Here is a 22,113-nt window from a genome sequence, read left to right as displayed (position 1 = left end):
TATAAAGTAAACGTATAGACTTAACATTCAAAAGAAAGACACCATATTAAGGATGCAAAGGGTAAAGGTGCAACCATGTCTAACAGAAAAACAACCCTAATTTTAACTGTGAATGTGACTAGACTGTCAAAGCCATTTTTTTTACGATTACAACGTGTTATTTACATTACCAGTGATTTGCTTTAGAATGTGCGGCCCCTTTAAGAAGTCATGACGTCGCGCGCATTGACTGAGCATGCGCAGAAGAGTATTTCAAACAACGTTGTTGAATGTTGATAACTGTTTTACGACCATGAATGAAAAGACGATTGCAGAATGTTTTCGCCGGATGCCGTATATTTCCAGTCTGGATGTGAGCGATGTTTCATCCAGAATAAAACAAGAAGATACTGAGGAACAAACAGGTTGGTGTCCATTCTTGATTCTTCATTGTTGATTGTTTTGGAAACTGATAACGTTATCTGTATCACTGATAAATGCATCTAAATGGTCATAATCATGTATGGAAGTTGTCAAACACATTTTAATTGTAGAGATAAACTTTGCCACATCAAAGATCTGATACTTGAAAATCACACAGACGGATTCCTGATCTCTTGTTTTCTGCTAAGTTCAAATCTATTTTTTTCAATTGGCCTAATTTAATTTCAGTTTATTAAATTTGATAAATTGTGGAAACATTCTGTTCACATGGGCTCGATCACAAATAATATGGTGAGCCAATGGAAAAATGTAGTTTACCAAACCTGTTGCTGGTCCAATTAATCATTTTAAATTGTAGTATTAATTTTATTTCTCACTGTCCCAAAAGAAAAATGTATATATATATATAAAAAAAAAAAATTAAGCAAAATACAGAACACAGGCAACAGGGTTGACATTTTATCACATTACTTTATTGACAAATCAATTCCAACACAGGAAAATAACTTATTTTAAATAAGGGTATACATATGGGGCACATAAGGGTATACACTGAATACATTCAAAAAGCTAGCTGCCCTGTACACACACACACACACACACATATATATATATATATATATATATATATATATATATATATATTTATTTCACTGAGTTTTAATGAATTTCCAAAGATATGAAGTCTGCATTTGTTATTCCATTGTTAAAAGGAGGAGATCCTTCTGATATGAATAACTAGGCCTATAGGTCGGTTTCTAAACTTTGCATTCTGTCTAAGGTTTTTGAATCTCTTATTAGTGAGCAGTTGTTTTCATATTTGAATGAACATGACATCTTATCACACAATCAGTCAGGTTTTAGGAAAAAGCAATGACGGTTCTAAAAGATATCATTGAGGCGCTTGATAGAGGCCATTATTGTGTTTCACTTTTTATTTGATTTGTCAAAGGCTTTCGACACCATTGATTTCAGTATACTGAAAACTAGACTTAGACTAACTGGATTGTCAAATCATACAATTTCTTGGTTTGAAAGCTATTTATTGGACAGGACACAGTGTGTGCGAATGGAAGGTCATTCATCCGCACCTTTAAAGATTATGAGGGGTGTTCCTCAGGGGTCAGTTCTGGGGCCGTTACTTTTTATCATTTATATTAATAATCTTGATCTCAATATTATAATGTCAATTTTCAATTTTATGCCGATGACACCGTGATTTATTGTAGTGCAACCAAATTACACCAAGCTTTGTCTTTTCTACAGTGTGCTTTTGATGTTGTGCACCAAAGGCTTTGTGACCTAAACCTGACTTTGAACGAGACCAAAACTAAATTAATGTTATTTTCACGATCAAAGAAACAAGTTGGCAAATCAACTAGCCTATCACTTAAATCCTTACAGGGTACTATAATAGAGGTTGTGACAGAATATAAACATCTCGGTTTTATATTTGATGATTCCGTATCTTTTAAATCCCATGTTAATCAGTTAAGGACTAAATTAAAAATAAAGCTGGGATTTTATTATAGAAATAAATCATGTTTTTCATTTGAGACTAGTTTCGGCCACTTTTATGCCAGTCTTTAATTATGGGGATATTTCGTATAAATCGGCAACTACTAAACTTTTAAGCTCTTTGCATACATTGCATCATTGTGCACTTAGGTTTACTAAATTGTAAATACAATACTCATCACTGTGATCTGTACAACAGAGTTGTTTGGTCGTCATTATCAATACGCAGATGTAAACAATTGGTATCTGTTTATTTATAAATCAATTTTGGGTTTATATATTTATATAAATCATATCTTTGCTCTCTTACCCAACACAAACCTGTTGGAGTTTATTCTTTGATTTGTACAACCTCTCCGTTCCGCTCGCCCGAAATGAATTTGGAAAACAAGCTTTTCGGTATGCGGCACTAAAAACTTGCAAAATAAAATAAAAACTAACATTAATGACAGAAGTTCCCCTGCATCACAGAAGTTATTTAATCATATAATGAGAATGAGACTTGTGTCAGTCGATGTAGATTTTGCTTTATCCTTTATTTTGTGGTATGTAAATAAATATTTAGCTTCTTCTGCTTAAAGTTACTGACACAAGCGCTAAAAAAAAAAGGATGGATAATAAAATCCCAAGCTTGACGTGTTTGATATTAAAAGGCATTATCTATAGGCACTGTCTTTAGCGGTCACATATCAAACAGATTACATCTCAGAAGTCGATCAAACAGTATTTTAGACATGTATGACATGAGGTACAACAAATTGCTTGTGTGTTTGCACACACTTGGCGAATAAAGCTCTTTCTGATTCTGGAAATAAAACTATAGGCTACCATCAGATACTTTTGTGGTAACCGGAAAAACACGACCATGAAACCAATGGCTTTCGCACCGGAGGAACCTTTTCATCTTTTCACAGTTTTTTGGCGCGTTCGCACCGCAGGAACTAGGAACAATTTTAGTTCTAGGAACTACATTTGGACGGACTAATTTAGCTGCTACCTCAGAGTCGGGTCGAAACCAACACTATAGGAACTATCAGTGACGTTAATATACGCTGATTGACCGAACGCACGCGAAACGCCAGCACCCGCCATTTAAAAAAAAAAGGCTGTGTAAACCATGGTATAAACACACAGATTATAGCTTATATATTTACTCCAGAAAATAACTCTACAAACATGGAAAACAGTGATAGATAGGCCTCTCTCAACCTTTACGCTAAGGAGAAAATCCAACACAACTTTGAGGGAACCAAGAGAAACATGATTATGTATTTCTGCTCCGCTAGCAACACGTCCAGTGTTAACCACACGGCATACACTAATACTTTTTCATATACTGTCTACTTTCTACATATAACAGTTCTATCTAATAACGTATTAAACAGGACTGTTAAGACAGATCGTAACCTAATAAACACGGAGATTTGTGCTCATTCTTTGGCGTTCTCAGCGCCGTCAAAATCTGCAACAGAACAACAAGCGTGGCGGTTTACGTAAGTAAGTAAACTTTATTTATATAGCATCAAAATGTCTTTTAGACTTTATACGAGGTCCTAAAGCAAAACTTTGCAGAATAATTTCAGTGCTCAATACTCACCATAGCGTCTTGAAACTTGTGACGATGAATATCTGTATTGTGTTGGGAGTGATGTTTGTTTCGGTCTTCTTGATCGGCTCCGCTCGCTCTCTCCCGCGCATCCATATTTAAATTATCGATATCAACGGTTTTCTTCAGGCAAATTTTGCATTGCAGTTTTTTGGGATGTAGGACTCGATTTTTCACTTCGACTTGATAGATTGACTGTGCACAGTTTAAATATGTTCGGTGAATATAAATGTTTAATTGTAAAGGATTAGTTCACTTCAGAAATACAATTTCCTGATAATTTAGTTTAAGATGTTTATGTTTAAGAAGGTTTTTGCTAAAAACATTCCAGGATTTTTCTCCATATAGTGGACTTCAGTGGTTACCAACGTCTAAATGCCAGTTTCAGTGCAGCTTCAAAGTCTCGGCACAATCTCAGCCGAGGAATAAGGGTCTTATCTAGTGAAACAATAGGTCATTTTCAAAAAAAAAAAATGTTATATACTTTTTAACCACAAATGCTCATCTTGCAGAACTCTGCGATGCGCCACATACAGTGCTATGCATAAGTTTAGACACCCATGGTAAAGTCACACATCATCACATAGCCTTCACCATACCTAGAGATTGGCATGGAGTACTTTCCATAAGATCATCTCTCAATGCAAATCAAACCAGCTATTAGGCTAACTGAAATAAAACCATGCCAATCTCTAGGTATGGTGAAGGCTATGTGATGATGTGGGGCTATTTTAATTCCAAAGGCCAAGGGAACTTTATCAGGATGCATAGTATCCTGGATCCATGAAGTAACTGGCCTTTAAAAAAAAAAATCTGCCTGCCCCTATGGGAATTTAACATAGGCTGTCCAGACTTATGCACCCTGTATTTTAAGGAAGAACATTTATTTATTTACGATACATTATTCATTCACAAAGAAAATTGGTGTCCTTAAAGGTTGGATTTTTCCTAATTTTTTTAATTAAGGCACTCACACGTGACGTATGCAGAAGTACCGCGGTAGGGCGAAAAACTCCCAGATATTTTTCTCCTCCAACTTCAAAATAGTCCGACATCATTGTTTTACCTTTTTTTTTTGTACAGGGCATTTGACTTAGTCTTTGCACGTGTGCTTTGTAAATATTAGATGGTACTTTTGTCTACATCGCGATTGAACTTTCCAACGTGATTACATAATGCGTGGTGTATTTAGGCTAACCTTTGTTTTTACTTAAATTAGTGTAGTGTAATTAGTGTATTTTTACTTTCCAACTTAAAGTACATACATGAAGACCTTAAGCTATGATTAGTACAATGCATCTTTTTGCATGAGGATAATTATTTGGAAGTCATTTATTGAATTTTTTTTACAGTGTAAGTGTTCACTTGAATTTTCATATTTATCCTCCTTGAACTGATTCTGACTATTTTATATGTTTATTTTAGACCAGATGGAAGTGACGGAGCAAAGACACAAACTGAATGAAGTGGATGAGAAACATGTCTTGAAATCTCAACGAACAAAAGCCAAAAAGCTACACTCCTGCTCTCAGTGTGGAAAGAGTTTCCAAAATGAAGGAATCCTTAACAGACACATGAGAATTCACACTGGAGAGAAACCGTATACATGCCCTCATTGTGGAAAGAGTTTCACTGGTGAATCAGGTCTCGTTTATCATCTGCACGTTCACTCTGGAGTGAAACCATTTAACTGTGATCAGTGTGGTAAAGATTTTATTTCATCATCAAATCTAAAAACACACCTGAAAGTTCATTCAGGTGAGAGGCCTTATGTGTGTTCTCTCTGTGGAAAGGGATTTGCACGACTGGACTGTCTTAAATTGCACCAGAAAACCCATAATGAAGTGAGAGATCATGTGTGTTCGGACTGTGGGAAGAGCTATGTTACAACTGGTGAACTGAAACGGCACCAAAGAATTCATACTGGAGAGAAGCCGTACCACTGTACTCAGTGTGGAGAGAGTTTCAGATGTATTAAAGCTCTCAGGACTCATCAACATGGTCACTCTGGCGAAAAGCCATTTAACTGTGATCAGTGTGGTAAAACATTTATTTCATTGTCATATCTCAAAAAACACCTAACTGTTCATACAGGTGTTAAGCGTCACGTGTGTTCTCTCTGTGGAAAGAGTTATTCACGGCTGGACACTTTTAAACGGCACCAGAAAACACACGATGAAGTGAGAGATCATGTGTGTTGTGACTGTGGGAAGAGCTTTACTAAATCTAGTCATCTGAAACAGCACCAAATAATTCATACTGGAGAAAGATATCACATGTGCTCAGTTTGTGACAAAACTTTCACTCGATCAGGATCTCTAAAAATACATGGGCGAGTTCATAGTGGAGAAAAGCCGTACCACTGTACTCAGTGTGAGAAGAGTTTCAAACATTTATCAAGCCTTCACACTCATATGAAAAAATGTGGCAAGTGAGCAACATTCGTTTTCATGTCAAATACATTCAAGTAAATGTGTGACGAGTTTTGCCTGTCAACAACTCTTAACGTCCTTGCACACTGAGTCTGAACTGAAATTTTCATATGCGTTTTTTCACATTCGTCATCTTAAAACTTTCGATGGCTCTGAATTGTCAAAACCGCCTCTCAAAATGCTTGCTATGGTTGCGAAAAATGCAGAAAATTGAACCCGATCCAACGGACGAAAGTTTCGGAGGCTGTGTGTAAATGTGATTGACACAACGTGAGGTCATATTTATTTTTTAACGTGAGAAAATTTCGGACTCAGGAATTCGAATTCAGTTCTTACTTGAATTGGAGATATTCAAGTCATTTACTTATTTCCTAAATACTGTACTAGATTGTGTTCTGAAAGTTCAATTAATTATGAGAGATAAAACAGAAACGAATTATCTTGATCGAATTATGTATTGAACACAGAGGATGAGTTATATAGTTTTAATCCCATGAATCAGTTTAAACATTCTATATTAATACTGTGATAAATATGTTTGGGATCTACAGTATTATTGTCAATCAAATTATCAGATCTTGAATCATACAAAGTGGATGGGGTTCATTTTTATCATTCATTGTTGAATGCTGAAGAACAATAAAGTACCAAATCTTCAGTTCACCAGATCTGGTGGGATGTATACAGTAAAAAATAACAGAAGCTGTAAAATACTGAACAATAAACTAACTGTTGATCCATTTGCAATTATTTACTGGTCAATTGGGCAAATCTGTGATGAGATATATATATATATATATATATATATATATATGATGTAGGAACAATACAAGCAAGTATGATACAAACAATCAACAAGCAAGAGTGCATTTTCCCAAATATCAGCCCCAGCCCCACTGGCCATCAGGAGCACTGGTGAATTATCAGGGACATGGAGACTAATTTGACCCGCTCCCCTATGTTTTTTTGTGTGTGTTTTTTAAGCTGTCTGGTTACCAACATTCTTCAAAATATCTTCTTTTGTGTTCAGCAGAAGAAAGAAACTCATACAGGTTTGGAACAACTTGAGGGTGAATAAATATGATGATAACATTTTCATTTTTGGGTGAACTATCTCTTTAATACTACTGTTTTCATTGGGAGTGGACTGTTTATTGTAGAGTCTGTTTCTACTGGTTTCATATTTTAGAACTGTGCAATTTGCCTGATTTATAAAATGTCCCGTTTAATGCCTTACTGTATTCATATGCTTTCATCTGGCACAATAATTAAAGGCAATAAACATTTAAATCTTATTCCTGGATTTTTTTGTTTGTTTACTATGGGGTCATAACCAATCTTATGAAGTGACACGAATAACTTTTAGAGGCTCTATATTAGCATTGTGAATTGATAAGTCATGATCTCAAGAGACGTAGCCAAAAACTGATTAGGATTTGGGGGTTTGTTCAAACTTGGGCTGATGGATTGGAAATAATTTTGTCCAGGATAAAGAATAAACATTATAATATTAAACATTATAAAGTTCAAAAATCTTTATCCAAGCTGAACTATGAGGTGACTTACGGGTGGGACATGTCCCCACCACTTTTGAAACATCTCGCGGCACGAATGTACCAATACAAATAAATAAAACATCTCCAGTTAACTAGCAGAGCATTCATTTAGTTCGTTTGTTAAATAAGAGGCGATCTAGCGCTGAAATGTTGTTTCTGAAATCAAGGGATCAAAGTGCTCGTTGCCGCTGCGATCAGTGGCGCGGATACTGTGTTCTCTTGTGGCTTGCGCACAGTCTTCACTCGGACGTGCGCTTCAATCCGTTGTGTAGACTCTCTATTCGTTCCGGTGAAATTACAAAACAAAATGCACACAAACGTGTCCTTGCCTGATATACAACCACTGATAAACATAATCGGTTTTGATGAGAGAAAAAAACCTATACGAGTGCAGATTAGAAACCAGAACCCCTGACACACTTGGCAAAAGTTCTGCCACAGGACCAAATCGAGCTTAAAAGAGTTGTCTCTATGTAGGCTATTTATTCACGGGAAAATTCTCACCACTAACAACATATATTAGACCTCATTAAACGACAAATTAAACCCAATGTTAAAGGGATAGTTCACTTTGAAATTAATTTTTGATATGTTTTAGCTTTCCTCAAGGGCATCCAAGATGTAGGTGTCTTTTTTTCCGCAGTAGTTTCAATTTTGATATTTTTAGGTCAAACCGTTCTTGTCTGTCAGTCATATAATGCAGGTCGATGGTCACTGTCTCAAAACACAAGCACAGAGTCCAAATTAAAACAATTCCCCATCGTCCAAATGAAACAATTCCCCATCATAAGTACACATTGATGGCCTAAGACACGAAACGAGCGGTTTGTGTGAGAAAACGAACAGTATTTATATCGTTGTTATCTCTTGAAAACAGCACACGTCCAAATGATCTGACGGCGCGGGCGGGTATAGATATAAACATAGATGTCGCCTTGGCTACTGCAGTTCATTGGAACGAAACCGTAGCCTAGCGACATCTAGTGTATACATCTATACCCGCCCGCGCCGTCAGATCATTTGGACGTGTGCTGTTTTCAAGAGATAACAACGATATAAATACTGTTCGTTTTCTCACACAAACCGCTCGTTTCGTGTCTTAGGCCATCAATGTGTACTTACGATGGGGAATTGTTTAATTTGGACGATGGGGAATTGTTTTAATTTGGACTTTGTGCATGCTCTTTGAGACAGTGACCGTAGACCTGCATGAAATGACTGACAGACAAGAACGGTTTGACCTAAAAATATCCAAATTGAAACTACTGCGGAAAAAAAGACACCTACATCTTGGATGCCCTTGAGGTAAGCTAAAACATACCAAAATTTATTTTCAAAGTGAACTATCCCTTTAATGTAGGGGAGCGCGGGGTTGTAACACAATTGTTTTAAATACTTCCACACATGCCAGCATGACGAAACTTGGTGTATTTACTAGTTTCCATATCAACACTATATAGAGAAAAAATTGCGCCAAAATTATAATTTTTTTTGGAAGATATCCATAGACATTTATTAAACCATAGCAAAAGTAAATTTCTTACTTAAGTAAATTTTTCATCTCAATTTTTTGTGTTTATTTAAAATTAGACAAATCTGATATTGTTTTAATCTCCAATATGTTATTTAACAGTTGAGATAGCTCTTTAATGCTTCGCTTTCTAGCAGAAGAATCTAGAAGGGTTTAAATCCCAGTTGTGCAGGAGGGGCATGTTGTCACACTGCGTTACAATGTGCCCCTATTAGAAATGTGCTATTATATTCTATACTTTTATTAATTCTATTGAGAAAACACGAGAAAAAGGTGAATAAAGACTGAGAGTAAATGTTCTAATTATTTATTTGTTTTGAGCTATGTTGTATAGCTGTGTTTTCCTGTGTTTGTAAAACTCCAAAATGAGTATATATTTAATTATTAAAAAATGCCATTATTTTATCTGAAAAAGTTAATAATTGTATTTTATTTAGAAAATATTTTAGTTTGTCTTGTATATTTTTTTATTAGATCAGATAACATTTTAAGCTGTTTTATGGTCATGTTACAATGTGCCCCTCACATGTTACAATGTACCCCACCTATGGGGCATGTTGTCACATTTCACTTCCATTCTTTCAGGGTATATCAAGAAAAAAGTATATACTGTATTAATAAAACAAAACCACATAATTGTACTAAACATGTGGGAAATTAATGTGGGAAAAACTAAATATTCTGAACCATAAGTAGATTTACACAAACCGAGAAAGTCAAAAAGTGTTACTTTGTGCCCCGCTCTCCCCTACTATTTAAATCGATTGCTGGACATCGTAATGTTATTGTACATACATCTGATTTATGATTTAGCATTGTGTTAACTAAATGCTTATAGATCAATAAAATCCCAGTGGGCAATTTATGTTGAAAAAACATCAAATTGATGTCAAAATCAATCCATGACATTGGTTTGATGTAAAATGAATGTCAATATTGACCTGCATACATAAACCAATTTCAGTGTGGGTATTCATTTTCTCTTTTCACCTAATTACCACTGGAAGACATTGCCTTTCAAACTGACCTTAAAATGATATGCAGTATCTTGATCAAGTCTTGACTAACTTTTGACATCAAATATCAAGGTGCCCACTGCCACTGATGTTAATTTAATATCTATATGTCCCATGTGTGGGTAAATTGCTAGGAATATCCAATAGATGGCAGCAATACGCTAAAGAGTTTTCAGGTTTGCTTTACAAATGGAGGTTGCCAAGTCCGTGGTTTTACCGATGGTTTTGCTTAGCAATTTCGCTAGTTCTGGCAACCCTAACAAATCCAAAAGGAACAACAAACCTGGAAGCGTAGCGCGAGACACGAGTGCTGTAAATCTGACCAGTTCAAGCTAAAACTGACGCCAGATGCCGTTTATTTACAGTCTGGATGTGAGAGATGTTCCCAGTTTGTAGAGTTTGGCATTAATCTGCTCCAGAATTGATGTAAGTACTACGATATAAAACGTAACATGTGCTCTGGTTTAGTATTGTCTATAAAACCATATAAAAAGACCCTGTATTCTAACATCTAGCCTAATAGATATGTTTCAATGTAATTTAAGTATTTTATAAATTCACTAAGTTCTTTTCAAATTTGCTAGATCTGGTCCTGTGGGCAACGGTATGATCACAACTCACACTGACACAACAGTTCACCAATACTGGGAATATTCCCATCATCCTACAAGAGAAGGACAAACTCCAGGAGTAGCAGCTGAAATCTGTGTGACTGTTAAAGATGGAGTTTATTAAAGAGGAGATTGAAGACTTGAGTGATCCAGAACCATCCAGAATAAAACATGAAGATACCGAGGAACAAATAGGTTGGTGTCCATTCTTGATTCTTCATTATTTAAGCCTGGTAACATTTTCCCCCCAGCAGTCATTTAAACTGATTAGTGGCTGGAAAACAATGCACAATGTAGGGGTGATAAATAATGTCTAAATGATCTTAACCTTGAATAATAGCAATTGTCATTAACATTTTGATTACATTAAAGCGTAACTCTCGCCAAATTGCAACCTAGGGTCTTTTTTGTTAATCTACCCGAGGCAATTTTGTTTAAAAGCATAATCAGGATGGAAACGTCACTTTTAAGTTTGACCGTATTTTCGTTTTCGGTCAAATTGCCTTTTGAATGAGGGTGCTATACAGAGATGTGTATAGTAACGAAGTAGAACTACTTCACTACTGTACTACTAAAAGGCTGTATCTGTACTTTACTAGACAGGGCTCCAGACTAACTTTTCCACTGGTTGCACTGGTGCTACCAACTTTCTCAGTTGGTCGCACCAGCATATGATTTGGTCGTGCCTTTTTTTTTTTTTGCTACATACCCATGGGATTAATCAATGCATGCTGATGAATAGTGGTCATAATCTGCATACCCTAGTTTTGCACTGATGTAAAAAGACTGACAGTGACACAAGACCTCATGTTAGCAAAATGTTTCAATCTTTTAACTCTCAAAAAAACTATTAAAAAAACATGTATGTTCTTTAATGTTTGATTATAATTTTTCTGTCTTTACATAGGGATGAGAATTGATAAGATTTTATCAATAATAATGCCACTGACGATTCTGATTATCGATCCGATTCTTTATCGATTCTCTTATCGATTCTTGATAGCACTGTGTGGAAAAATGTAGTCATATGCTTTTCAAAAAAACAAGTGGTTTTATTTATTTTAAAACTTGAGCGTGAGTAAGCAAACTGTAGCCTACTTTTTATGTAATTTATGTAATAAATAGAACCTTATTGTAAATTGTTACTGATTAGTTATACACCGATTCAGACGTCTCCTGAGTTCACTGTTGGAAAGATCAGTTGTTTTAACCATTCATTAAAATTAATCGGTTCAAAGGAGTCATTAGTTCGCGAATTGGACCGGTCATGCGCGTTGTGTGATTATTCCAGCAGTTAGGAGGTCATGGACATCTGTGTCAACACACAAAACATTTCATCACTGGATAGTTTTTTTCGTTTAATTAAAGTGTTGTTTTATGTCAGCTGAATTTCCGGAACGCTTTTCAGAGAAGATAAGGCAACTTATTTAGCACAATTCACACCCAGCGGTAGGCTATTTCAGGAAAAAAAAAATCTCCGAATGCTCCGCATGAAACTTTGGTCTTCCGACCTTTTACCACCGTGTCGATTTATTTTGATTAATATGTGCGAGGGAGAGAGAGCAAGACAGCGCTTAGTTTGGAGACGGTGAAGTCTTGTTTACACTTTCGCCTAGCTCCGAAGCGAGAGAGTGCGCGCGCGACCGGGTCTCTCTATCTCTTTGCTCGTTCTTTCAGTTAAACATGCGCCCTGTCACAAGCGCGGCAATTCATCTGCATTACTCACCGATCAAATAAGAAATTTGGCGGGTCAAAAATTCACTTTGGCGGGTGCTAAAACAAGTTCAATGCAGGAAAATTCATGCGTGAATTTAACTGAGTATACATGACCATGCACTCGCACAAATGCGAGCACATAAAATTTTAACTCGGACATTCTCAAAACATGGTCGCAGTCTGGAACCCTGCTAGAGTATTATTTTTTCTCCTACTTCCACTTTTACTTCAGTACATATTTTCGATGAGTTTAACACTTTTACTCCGATACATTTTTTATGTGCTGCATCGTTACAATTAAAAAATTTTACGAATCATTCCAAACTCACATTATGACTGCCAGAGCGGTAGATGGCTCTGTCACCAGGTTTGATGAAGTGTGATGAATCAAGTGATCAAGAAGAATGCGCGTGCTCCTGTTCTGCCTTTCGCTCTGCTGCCTGCCTCCATTGAGAACACTTGAGCTTTGTTAATTTGTTTCGAGATGGAAGAACCAGAAACACCACCTTCAACTTTGAGTGATCGTGGCGGTGAGGAAGGAGACCAGAGTCCATGTTTTGATTTGTCGTACTGAAAGACAATTCATTTAGATTTAAGTATGTAGGCTAACTGTTAGCCGCATGAGGACGCCGACGAACTGAATCGTTCTTTGTCAGTGGCGTAACTTTGTTTTAAAAAGTGTGTGGGACAGGTGGGGGTTGCTAATACAATGCTAAATCAGATATATGTACAATAACATTACGATGTCCAGCAATCGATTTAAGTAGTACATTTACATACTACATTTGTTGTTTAAAGGCTATGTCAAAGGTTCTGAGTTCGAATCCGCACTCGTATAGGTTTTTTTTTTTCATATAGTTTTTTTTTTTTTTTTCTCATCAAAACCAATTATGTTTATCAGTGGTTGTATATCAAGCAGGGACACATTTGTGTGCATGATGTTTTATGATTTCACCAGAACGAATAGAGAGTATCCGCAACTGATTGAAGCGCACGTCCGAGTGAAGACAGAGCGGCGTGTGCGCGAGCCACACGAGAAAAACACTGTATTTGCGGCCGCGCCACTGATCGCAGCGGCAACGAGCACTTTGATCACTTGATTTAAAAAACACTTTTCAGCGCTAGAACGTCTCTTATTTAAAAAACTAACTAAATTAATGCTCTGCCATCGCCTGGCAAGCCAGACCTACATCAAGATGTTTAGTCTGGCAACTCACCATAGACACGCTCACTCCGAGGGGCGGGATAAACGGCTGTCTTTCAAATTCCCTCTGCACGCAATAGGACAGCGCTACAACCAACCAGAGTGTTTTCCCAACAGCGGAGCTAGTTGATAGATTCAACTTTTGCCATATCTGGCCGGCAAAACGACGAACACATCTTCCTTTTTTTAAGAATGACTTAAGTGTCGTTCTTTGCTCCTTTTTCAAAGAAAAACCTAACTCCAAGTCCTCCAGAGTCGCGGACAAAGCCGATTCGAAAAACTGTTCTCCAGCAGCCGTTATTCTTTGTTTTCAAGTCGCAGGCAGGTACCCGTCGCAACTCTGTCGTCATATGTTAAGCCCGCCCCGCCTGACCCAATTTAGGTTTTTGCAGCTAGAAGGTCTATTGAGAGTTGCTAGACTGCCCTGGCTGCAAAATAAATTTTTCTGCCACTAGGGTGCATCTAGATTTCTAGGCTAGCTCTGCCAGTTAACTTGTTTTATTTATTTGTTGAATTGGTACATTCGTGCTAGCCTGGCTCCACCCTCCTGCGTACTTCCGCTCAATTTTATTTCCCTTCAGTACTACGTCTGGGATTGTGGTGTATTCTTTGGTTTTCTTTTTGGCGGTCCAATCATCGAACAGAGGGAGTGGCTGAGAACGATGACATTGATGTCATGTGTTAGTTTGAGTTGTAGTTCAGTAATGGCAACGGAGAAAGATGTGAGCGAAGCCATTCGGTCCGTTGTGGCAACACTGCCGAATATCCAGAAGTTAAAGCCGGAGCAAGAACAATCTTTGCTGAGTTTTGTTGGTGGCCATGATGTTGTGTCCCTCCTCCCCACGGGGTTCGTCACGACCATACGTTAGCGATTGGTTATGGCAGATCCAGAGTGACTCTGGGCAGATCCAATAGTTTTAAACTTCAACAGAGTACCCGCCTACAAGGAAGTTAACGCTTGTCAATGGAGAGAGGCCAGACTCTCTGTACAAATGAAATGTAGGAGAGTCTGGTAGAACCAGGCTACATTTGTCAGCAGCCATGTCACCCTGTAGCCCAAGACTGGTTGCCCACTGAAGCTAAGCAGGGCTGAGCCTGGTTAGTACCTGGATGGGAGACCTCCTGAGAAAAGCAGGTTGCTGCTGGAAGAGGTGTTAGTGAGGCCAGTAGGGGGCGCTCACCCTGTGGTCTGTGTGGGTCCTAATGCCCCAGTATAGTGATGGGGACACTATACTGTCAAAGAGCACCGTCCTTCGGATGAGACGTAAAACCGAGGTCCTGACTCTCTGTTGTCATTAAAAATCCCAGGATGTCTTTCGAAAGAGTAGGGGTGTAACCCCGGCATCCTGGACAAATTTGCCCAGTGGCCTCTGTCCATCATGGCCTCCTAATCATCCCCATAATACTGATTGGCTTCATCACTGTCTCCTCTCCACCAGTAAGCTGGTGTGTGGTGGGCGTTCTGGCTTAATATGGCTGCCGTCGCATCATCCAGGTGGATGGTGCACATTGGTGGTGGTTGAGGAGATCCCCCTTTCTATGTAAAGCGCTTTGAGTGCAGAGAACAGCGCTATATAAATGTAATGAATTATTATTTGTGCCGTGAGATGTTTTAAAATTGGTGGGGACAATATCGACCCTGGCAAAAAGTGGTGGGGACATGACCCAGCCGTCCCACCCGTAAATTATGCCTATGTTCTTTGTTTAAATAGTTTAAAGTTACTATTAGATGTAATGTTATTACCTTGACAAACTATACATCATTAAAATGATATAAGACTCAAGTTTCAGTATTTGAGCACTATTTTATTCTGACAAATTTATAGGGACAGTTATGTCTTAATTTGTGTTAGGAGTTATGTAATCAGATCTCAAGTAGTTGGTTTTTTGGTCAATCAGGACATGACGTCATGGCGGCAGTGTTGGTGAGAGCCGCTGGTGGAGGCTCGGCTTGCCCCCGTACAAAACCTGCAATTTATAAAACGGGCAATGGGAAGGTGATAGTGGAAGATGAACTGTTAAATTTCATCGTGGTTAAAATGAAGACATTAAGCCATTATGAGATTGTTTTGCTAGCAACTAATAACTTTTCATCTGAGTGGATAGAGGAGTCCAAGCGGCTTTTGTTTGATGTATGCCCGGATACCACGCTACGCTGTATCGGACACAAAGGCCCACAGAAGGACGTGAATAATATCAAGGCCTGTTTGAAGGTTCTAAATGAGTGTGGTGAGAATATTCCGCGGTTTGTTTCACATTATTTGGATGAACTGCCACCTGTGGGATTTGGCCATATGGATGCCTCGGCGTTGCTTAGTCGAATGGAGCAGCTGAACCAAGAAGTTTCTGGCCTGAGGAGGGCATTGCAAATACAGGCAGAAGTGGGTGAAAACTTGGGGACAATTGTTGCGACCATGGATCGCCGAGTGACAGCGGTGGAAACGCACTGCACATCGGGTTATGTTATAGGGGCTGATGGCACCGCACGAGAAGGGGTGTCGGGGCTAGCAGGCCCTGATCGACAGGAGGAGTTAACACCGTCTCCCGCAGGGAAGTCTTGTCACCTGGGTCTGGATACTGAGATCGCCAGTAGCTCATGTGGGGGGGGTGAAGGGACTGGAGGGTTCCGCTCAACAGCAGGAGCTCCTGGATGTAGCAGTAACATCGCCACGATCACAAATACAGTCCTCACAGTGGAGCGTTGTTGTGAAAGAAGGTCGCAAAAAGTCGGGGTCCCATAAAGTAACTGTGCCACGGAAATCCCACAACAAGCAAAGTCATCTTAAACGTGGGCAGAGGAATGTGGGAATAATTGGAACCGGTACTGAGAGCAACATTGGAGTGGTGAAAACAAAGTTGGTGAATGTTTGCCACTAGGTTTTCTCCCACGCTGGATGCAGACACGCTACGTGGATATTTATCTGAGAAACTGGAGAATGGAATAGTGACGTGTCGGAAGATCGAGACAGCCCATAGCAGGTATGGCTCATTTCACATTACTGCGGAATGTAACAATGTTGCTGATATATACAATCCAAACCTCTGGCCAGACGGGACTTATGTTCGCCGCTATTATGAGGCCCGTGGCTCCAAAGTCTTGGGTAATGAGCGGGGGGGTGAACTGGATTGTCATGGTACACTTGTAGCTCCACACGGGAGTCAGTCTGCAGTTGCTGCTATGTAATTAATTCATCTATATGAACATTTGTGTTGTGTCTTATAATGCGTGTGGACTGCGTGTTGGCCACAGTGATACTGATAAATCACGCCGTGTCGTTGTGGACAAATTGATGGAGAGATGTGGCATTTTGTGTGTCCAGGAGACGTTCCTTGCTAAACAAGAACTGGATGGATTAAATTCCCTGCATAGAAACTTTCATGGAGCGGTGAATCAACAACAGACTTAAGTGCTAAAGTTGTCCGGGGGAGAATTCCTGGGGGGGTTGCTACGTTGTGGAATAAAAAATATGATCAGTTGGTCAATGTTATAAGATTGGGAGTTGATTGGGCCATTGGTATTGAGCTGTGTTGTAATGACAGGAAGATAATAATTTTGAATGTTTATACGCCATATGAGTGCATATATAATGAGGATGAGTACCTCAGTAGATTGGCATTTATCATGTCTTTTATTCAGGATAATTCATCCACCTGCATATAAGTTTTAGGTGACATGAATGCTGACATTACTGATGCAAACTCCTTATTTGGTAATCATTTAATGCATTTGTACAGACAGTGGATTAATTTTATCTAGTAAGGTACTATTGCCAAATGATAGTTATACTTATATCAGCGAGGCCTGGCACTCTACTTCCTGGCTAGATCACTGCCTTTGTACAGTGGATGCCCATGACTCCATTGAGATAATGAAGATTGAGTATGATCTGGCTACTACGGACCATATACCCTTTTTCATGGTGGTGAACACGGGCACTATACCGGTGTTGTTGCCTGTGGACAATGGCATTGATGTAGAGAAAATAAATTGGTCAAAAATTTCTAAGAAAGATCTTAATAGGTATGTTGATCATTCAGATGCTTTGCTGGGCAATATTGAGGTTCCAAAAGATGCCTTATTGTGTCGGGATATGAATTGTAAGAATGTACAACACTGTAAGGCTTTATGTTCCCTGTATGAAGCTATTGTGGAGTCTCTCAGTTTTTCGAGTAGGCCTCTATATAAACCTAGGAAAAATTTGTCCATTGTTAAGCCAGGGTGGAAGGAACACGTAGAAGAGCTGTAGAGGCCCGTAATGCTTTTAAAAAATGGGCTGAGTCAGGCAAAAGTAGGCATGGCCCCTTGTTTGAAACAAAAAAAAAGCACTAATGCCAGATTTAAATGTGCACCTCGCTATATTAAAAGAAATGAAAACATTATGAGGTCTGATTCACTGGCATGGAAGCTGCAAAATAATAATGTTAATGATTTCTGGAAAGAAATTAAAACTATTAATAATTGCAAAACATCTCTTCCGTCTAATATAGATGGTGTGAGTGGTCCTGATGAAATTTCACAGTTATGGCGGAAACATTATTGTGAACTACTTAACTGTGTAAAAAGTAATCTGTTTGTGGTGGATAATGTGGAGTATAATGATGATGTTGTTATTACTTCTTCTGAAATCCATGAAGCAATATTGAAGCTAAGAGATAATAAGGCATGTGGTCCGGATCATATTACAGCTGAACATCTTAAACTTGCCAGCAAGAAACTGTGTCCTCTGGTGGCTATGTGCTACACAGGGTTTTTTGTTCATGGAGAGTTACCTGATTCTATGCTGTCTGTTGAGCTGGTACCTGTTATCAAGGATAAAGTGGGGAAGCTGAATAGCTCAGATAATTATAGGCCAATAGCTTTGGCCAGTGTTATGTCAAAAGTGCTGGAGACCGTTATTCTGTGTAGACTTGAGAGTTACGTCCTGTCTATGGATAATCAATTTGGTTTTAAACGAAAGCATGGTACTGATTTATGTATTTTTGCACTAAAGGAAATTTTAGATAGATATAATAAACAAAATTCCACAAAATTCATTGATGCTTCTAAAGCATTTGACCGTGTTAATCAAAAAGTAAAAGTGGGGTCCCTGGTTTTTTTATTAGAATCTTGGTCTATTGGTATTCTCATCAGACAATAGGCTTGTTCGACTTGAACCGGCGCTGCACAGACCGATCGGTTTATGACATCAAAGTACCGCGAGAGCAATTCAAAAGCATAAGGAGCCGTCTACTTTCTATTCGCTCTCGCGGTACTTTGATGTCATTCACCGATCGGTCTGTGCAGCGCCGGTTCAAGTCGAACAAGCCTAATGAGAGTTAAATGGGGGAGTGTAACAACGGCTCCCTTTAAAGGGGACATATCATGCCAAATGCACTTTTTTAGCCCTTACATGCATTTTGTTGTATATTTGGAGTGTTTAGAAGTACAGAAAATATGAAATTATTCTCTTCAGGTGCTTCGTTGATATCTTTAGATTCTGTTTTGGTCATATTTTTCAACCTGTTCCGATTTTTCTGTTATCTATGACGTTTTTTGAACTATTACGTCACAGTATTTGCAGCGGAACTGCCAAATAAGGACATCGACTTCCGGCCCAACACTTCGAGCAATCCGCCATTTTTATTTCTCGCTGCAATTTTGTAGTCCAAACTAAAGGATGCAGAAGTTACGAGAGAGTAAGTTAAAATGTTCGGTTGTTGGATGTAGTAACCCACACGCTTCATTACACCGTCTAATGTAGATAAACTGCCGCGCTTGTGACAAGGGCGCATGTTTAACTGAAAGAACGAGCAGAGAGAGAGAGACCCGGTCTCGCGCACGCTCACTCTCTTCAGAGCCAGGCGAAAGTGTAAAACAAGACATCACCGTCTCCAAACTAGACGCTGTCTTGCTCTCTCTCCCTCGCACATATTAATCAAAATAAATCGACACGGTGGTAAAAGGTCGGAAGACCAAACTTTCATGTGTAAATACAGTACACACACCATTGCGATACATCCATATGAAGACGTTGTTCTGCAGGTTCGTCGTCTTCATTTTCATCTCGCTCTGGCTCCGACTCTGGCTCGAACATGTAAGGCTGGCTGGACAAGTCTTCCGTTGTTGACATTTTGTTAATAACGTGTGAATAAAAAGTTTCTGTGCCGCTAGATAATCGTATCTCTGCTATCAAACTACAAAAATGGCCGAACGGGGTGGAGTTGAACCTCTGCAACCTGGAGAGGGGGCGGGGTATGAAGCGTCTCAATTGTATTTAAAGAGACCGCACCAAAACGAGTTGCTCTCAGACGCACATCAGAAAATGGGTAGAAAAGGGGCATGTGGAGCTATAATAATGAGGAATTCAGACCCAAGCATTGCAGTTCCGCTTTATATAGACTACAAATGTATGATTTATATGTAAAAAGGAACAATTTAAAAGCATGATATGTCTCCTTTAAAGGGTCATGAAACCCTAAACCAAATTTTCTGAGATTTTAACAGAGGTATGTGTGTTGAACACCATTGAAGACAATGTTAGCATCTGTTAGATTTAATAGTAGGGGGAAAATGGCTACATTTTAGTTTTTTTCCGCTATTTTCGTCTTCCGGGTTTAAAATCTTCATCACGTCCACGTCACAGGCTGTGACGTGGCAGAGCACTATAGTACTCTGATGACTCATCGGTGTCTCATTATTCATGACTGAGTTTTCTTATCCAATGAGAAGACACTGCTCTTAATTATTCATGACACCACGTGGAACTTTCCACAGACATGTCAAATTGTGATTTCGCGTAGTAGATGAGAGAGGTAATGATGGGACGCGCGTTTGTTTTCGTGGTGCAAAAGTTCCAGTGCATCTTTCCCCGCGATGCTGCCAGGGCTGGACTCTGACTGCGGGCGGTTGGTTGGCCATCAACCACGGACACATCTAAACTATGCGTGTGTAGCGACTAGTGGTGCACGATATATCGGCCGCCGATATAATATCGGCCGATATGGTCATTTTTTTACACATCGGTATCGTTCCGATGTCAAAATATGGCCGATGTGAACAGGCCGATATTTAATGTGTGAAGCTGAAGAGGTTGATGTGAGAGAAATACACATTTCATACAGATGACATAAGCAGAGAACAGTCTGTTTTCTTTCATTTTGAATTGTTCTGTTTAAAAATAGAAGTTTCAAGCTTTCTATATATGTCTCAGGTCTGTGAGGCAGGTAGGTTTCGGTTCATTTATGAGACGCGCTCCAGGTTCACGCGCCGTCGCCTCTGTCCTGATTAAATATTTTCTAGTATATTTACTTTTTATTTATTAAATCCAATTCAATTCGTTGATGAAACATTGATCACAATTAAGATACAATTAGATTTTGGTTCATTTATGAGACGCGCTCCAGGTTCACGCGCCGTCGCCTCTGTCCTGATTAAATATTTTCTAGTATATATACTTTTTATTTATTAAATCCAATGCAATTCGTTGATGAAACATTGATCAAAATTAAGATACAATTAATACAAAACGAAATTAAATTTAAAGACAGGCTTTGTGCTTTCTGCTTGAGGTCTCTGTGAAAGTTTTAAAGCAGTTTTTAAGTGCCGAGAGCGCTCACGTCCGTAACATTGTTAATGCAGTCCAGTGCCACTTATGTTTTTTTCCTCCTCATGACACATTTTTGACTGATCGTTTTTTGACTCGTAGACATTTGAATATATTGCTTGATATATGATACCCATTCGAATTAGATTTTTCTCAAAAGTGACAGCGCGTGTGATTTGTGGATTCTGATAAGCGCGAGTGGAGAAACAGGCGTTTATTTATTCATTCTCAGTGTTGAGAAACGTAGCCTTCATGTGTTATTGTGTTAATAATAACTAAAGTAGCCTACCTAATTATGTTACATATTTAGTTTGTATGAAAACTATCGCGTTCGTTACTTATGGATTAAAAAAGTAGGCTACCGGTGCTGCGCGAGCTCTCTCTCACAAACACGGACGCGCGCACATAGAGAGAGAAGATAATTGTAAAATGAAAACGGGCTAAGCAGAAAGCACTATTTTTCATGTGTTATTGTGTTAATAATAACTAAAGTAGCCTACCTAATTATGTTACATATTTAGTTTGTATGAAAACTATCGCGTTCGTTACTTATGGATTAAAAAAGTAGGCTACCGGTGCTGCGCGAGCTCTCTCTCACAAACACGGACGCGCGCACATAGAGAGAGAAGATAATTGTAAAATGAAAACGGGCTAAGTTTAAATTTTGTTCTTGCTTGTTTGTTTTTTTCTGTCAAAATGTCAGAAAGCATTTTGTATTATCCATCCGTGTTTTTAAAATTCGTTAAATGACGGACGTTTTACTGTTAACACAGCCCATATGTCGGATTCGTCTTATAGCCTACTTGTTATTATTTTTAGAATAAGTGATTCGTTATGCTATTATTGGACTCCTGTCTATTCATTGTCAACTGTTTTCTATAAATATGTTTGTATTGGCTAACATTTATTCAGCTGCG

The 22,113-nt window shown here is 38.6% G+C and overlaps 2 protein-coding genes across 4 annotated transcripts in view; both read left to right on the top strand.

The window, feature by feature from the left end:
- The window catches only part of LOC311296631 (zinc finger BED domain-containing protein 4-like), a 151,234-nt gene that overhangs the window by 116,878 nt on the left and 12,243 nt on the right, over positions 1–22,113 (top strand). The window contains exons 1-2 of one of the 3 annotated variants that reach the window (XM_084418487.1): positions 10,298–10,508; positions 10,667–10,888. The exons of 1 other annotated variant lie outside the window; for it this stretch is intronic. In XM_084418487.1, the coding sequence (XP_084274613.1) occupies positions 10,804–10,888 (85 nt within the window). In that variant the 5' untranslated portion in view covers positions 10,298–10,508; positions 10,667–10,803. Of the gene's footprint in view, positions 1–10,297; positions 10,509–10,666; positions 10,889–22,113 lie in introns of those variants that run through there. One more of the 3 variants, XM_084418489.1, reaches the window with a different exon arrangement.
- LOC311297323 (uncharacterized protein) lies at positions 246–6,724 on the top strand. Its single transcript, XM_084419571.1, has 2 exons — positions 246–404; positions 4,973–6,724. Exons 1-2 carry the CDS (start codon positions 293–295, stop codon positions 5,980–5,982), a joined length of 1,122 nt encoding a protein of 373 aa, XP_084275697.1. The 5' UTR covers positions 246–292; the 3' UTR covers positions 5,983–6,724.

Source organism: Rutilus rutilus (genome assembly GCF_951802725.1).
Source record: "Rutilus rutilus genome assembly, chromosome: 9".
Taxonomy (NCBI): Eukaryota; Metazoa; Chordata; class Actinopteri; order Cypriniformes; family Leuciscidae; genus Rutilus; species Rutilus rutilus.
Note: the sequence above shows the minus strand (reverse complement) of the source record. Positions and strands in the feature narration are given on the sequence as shown.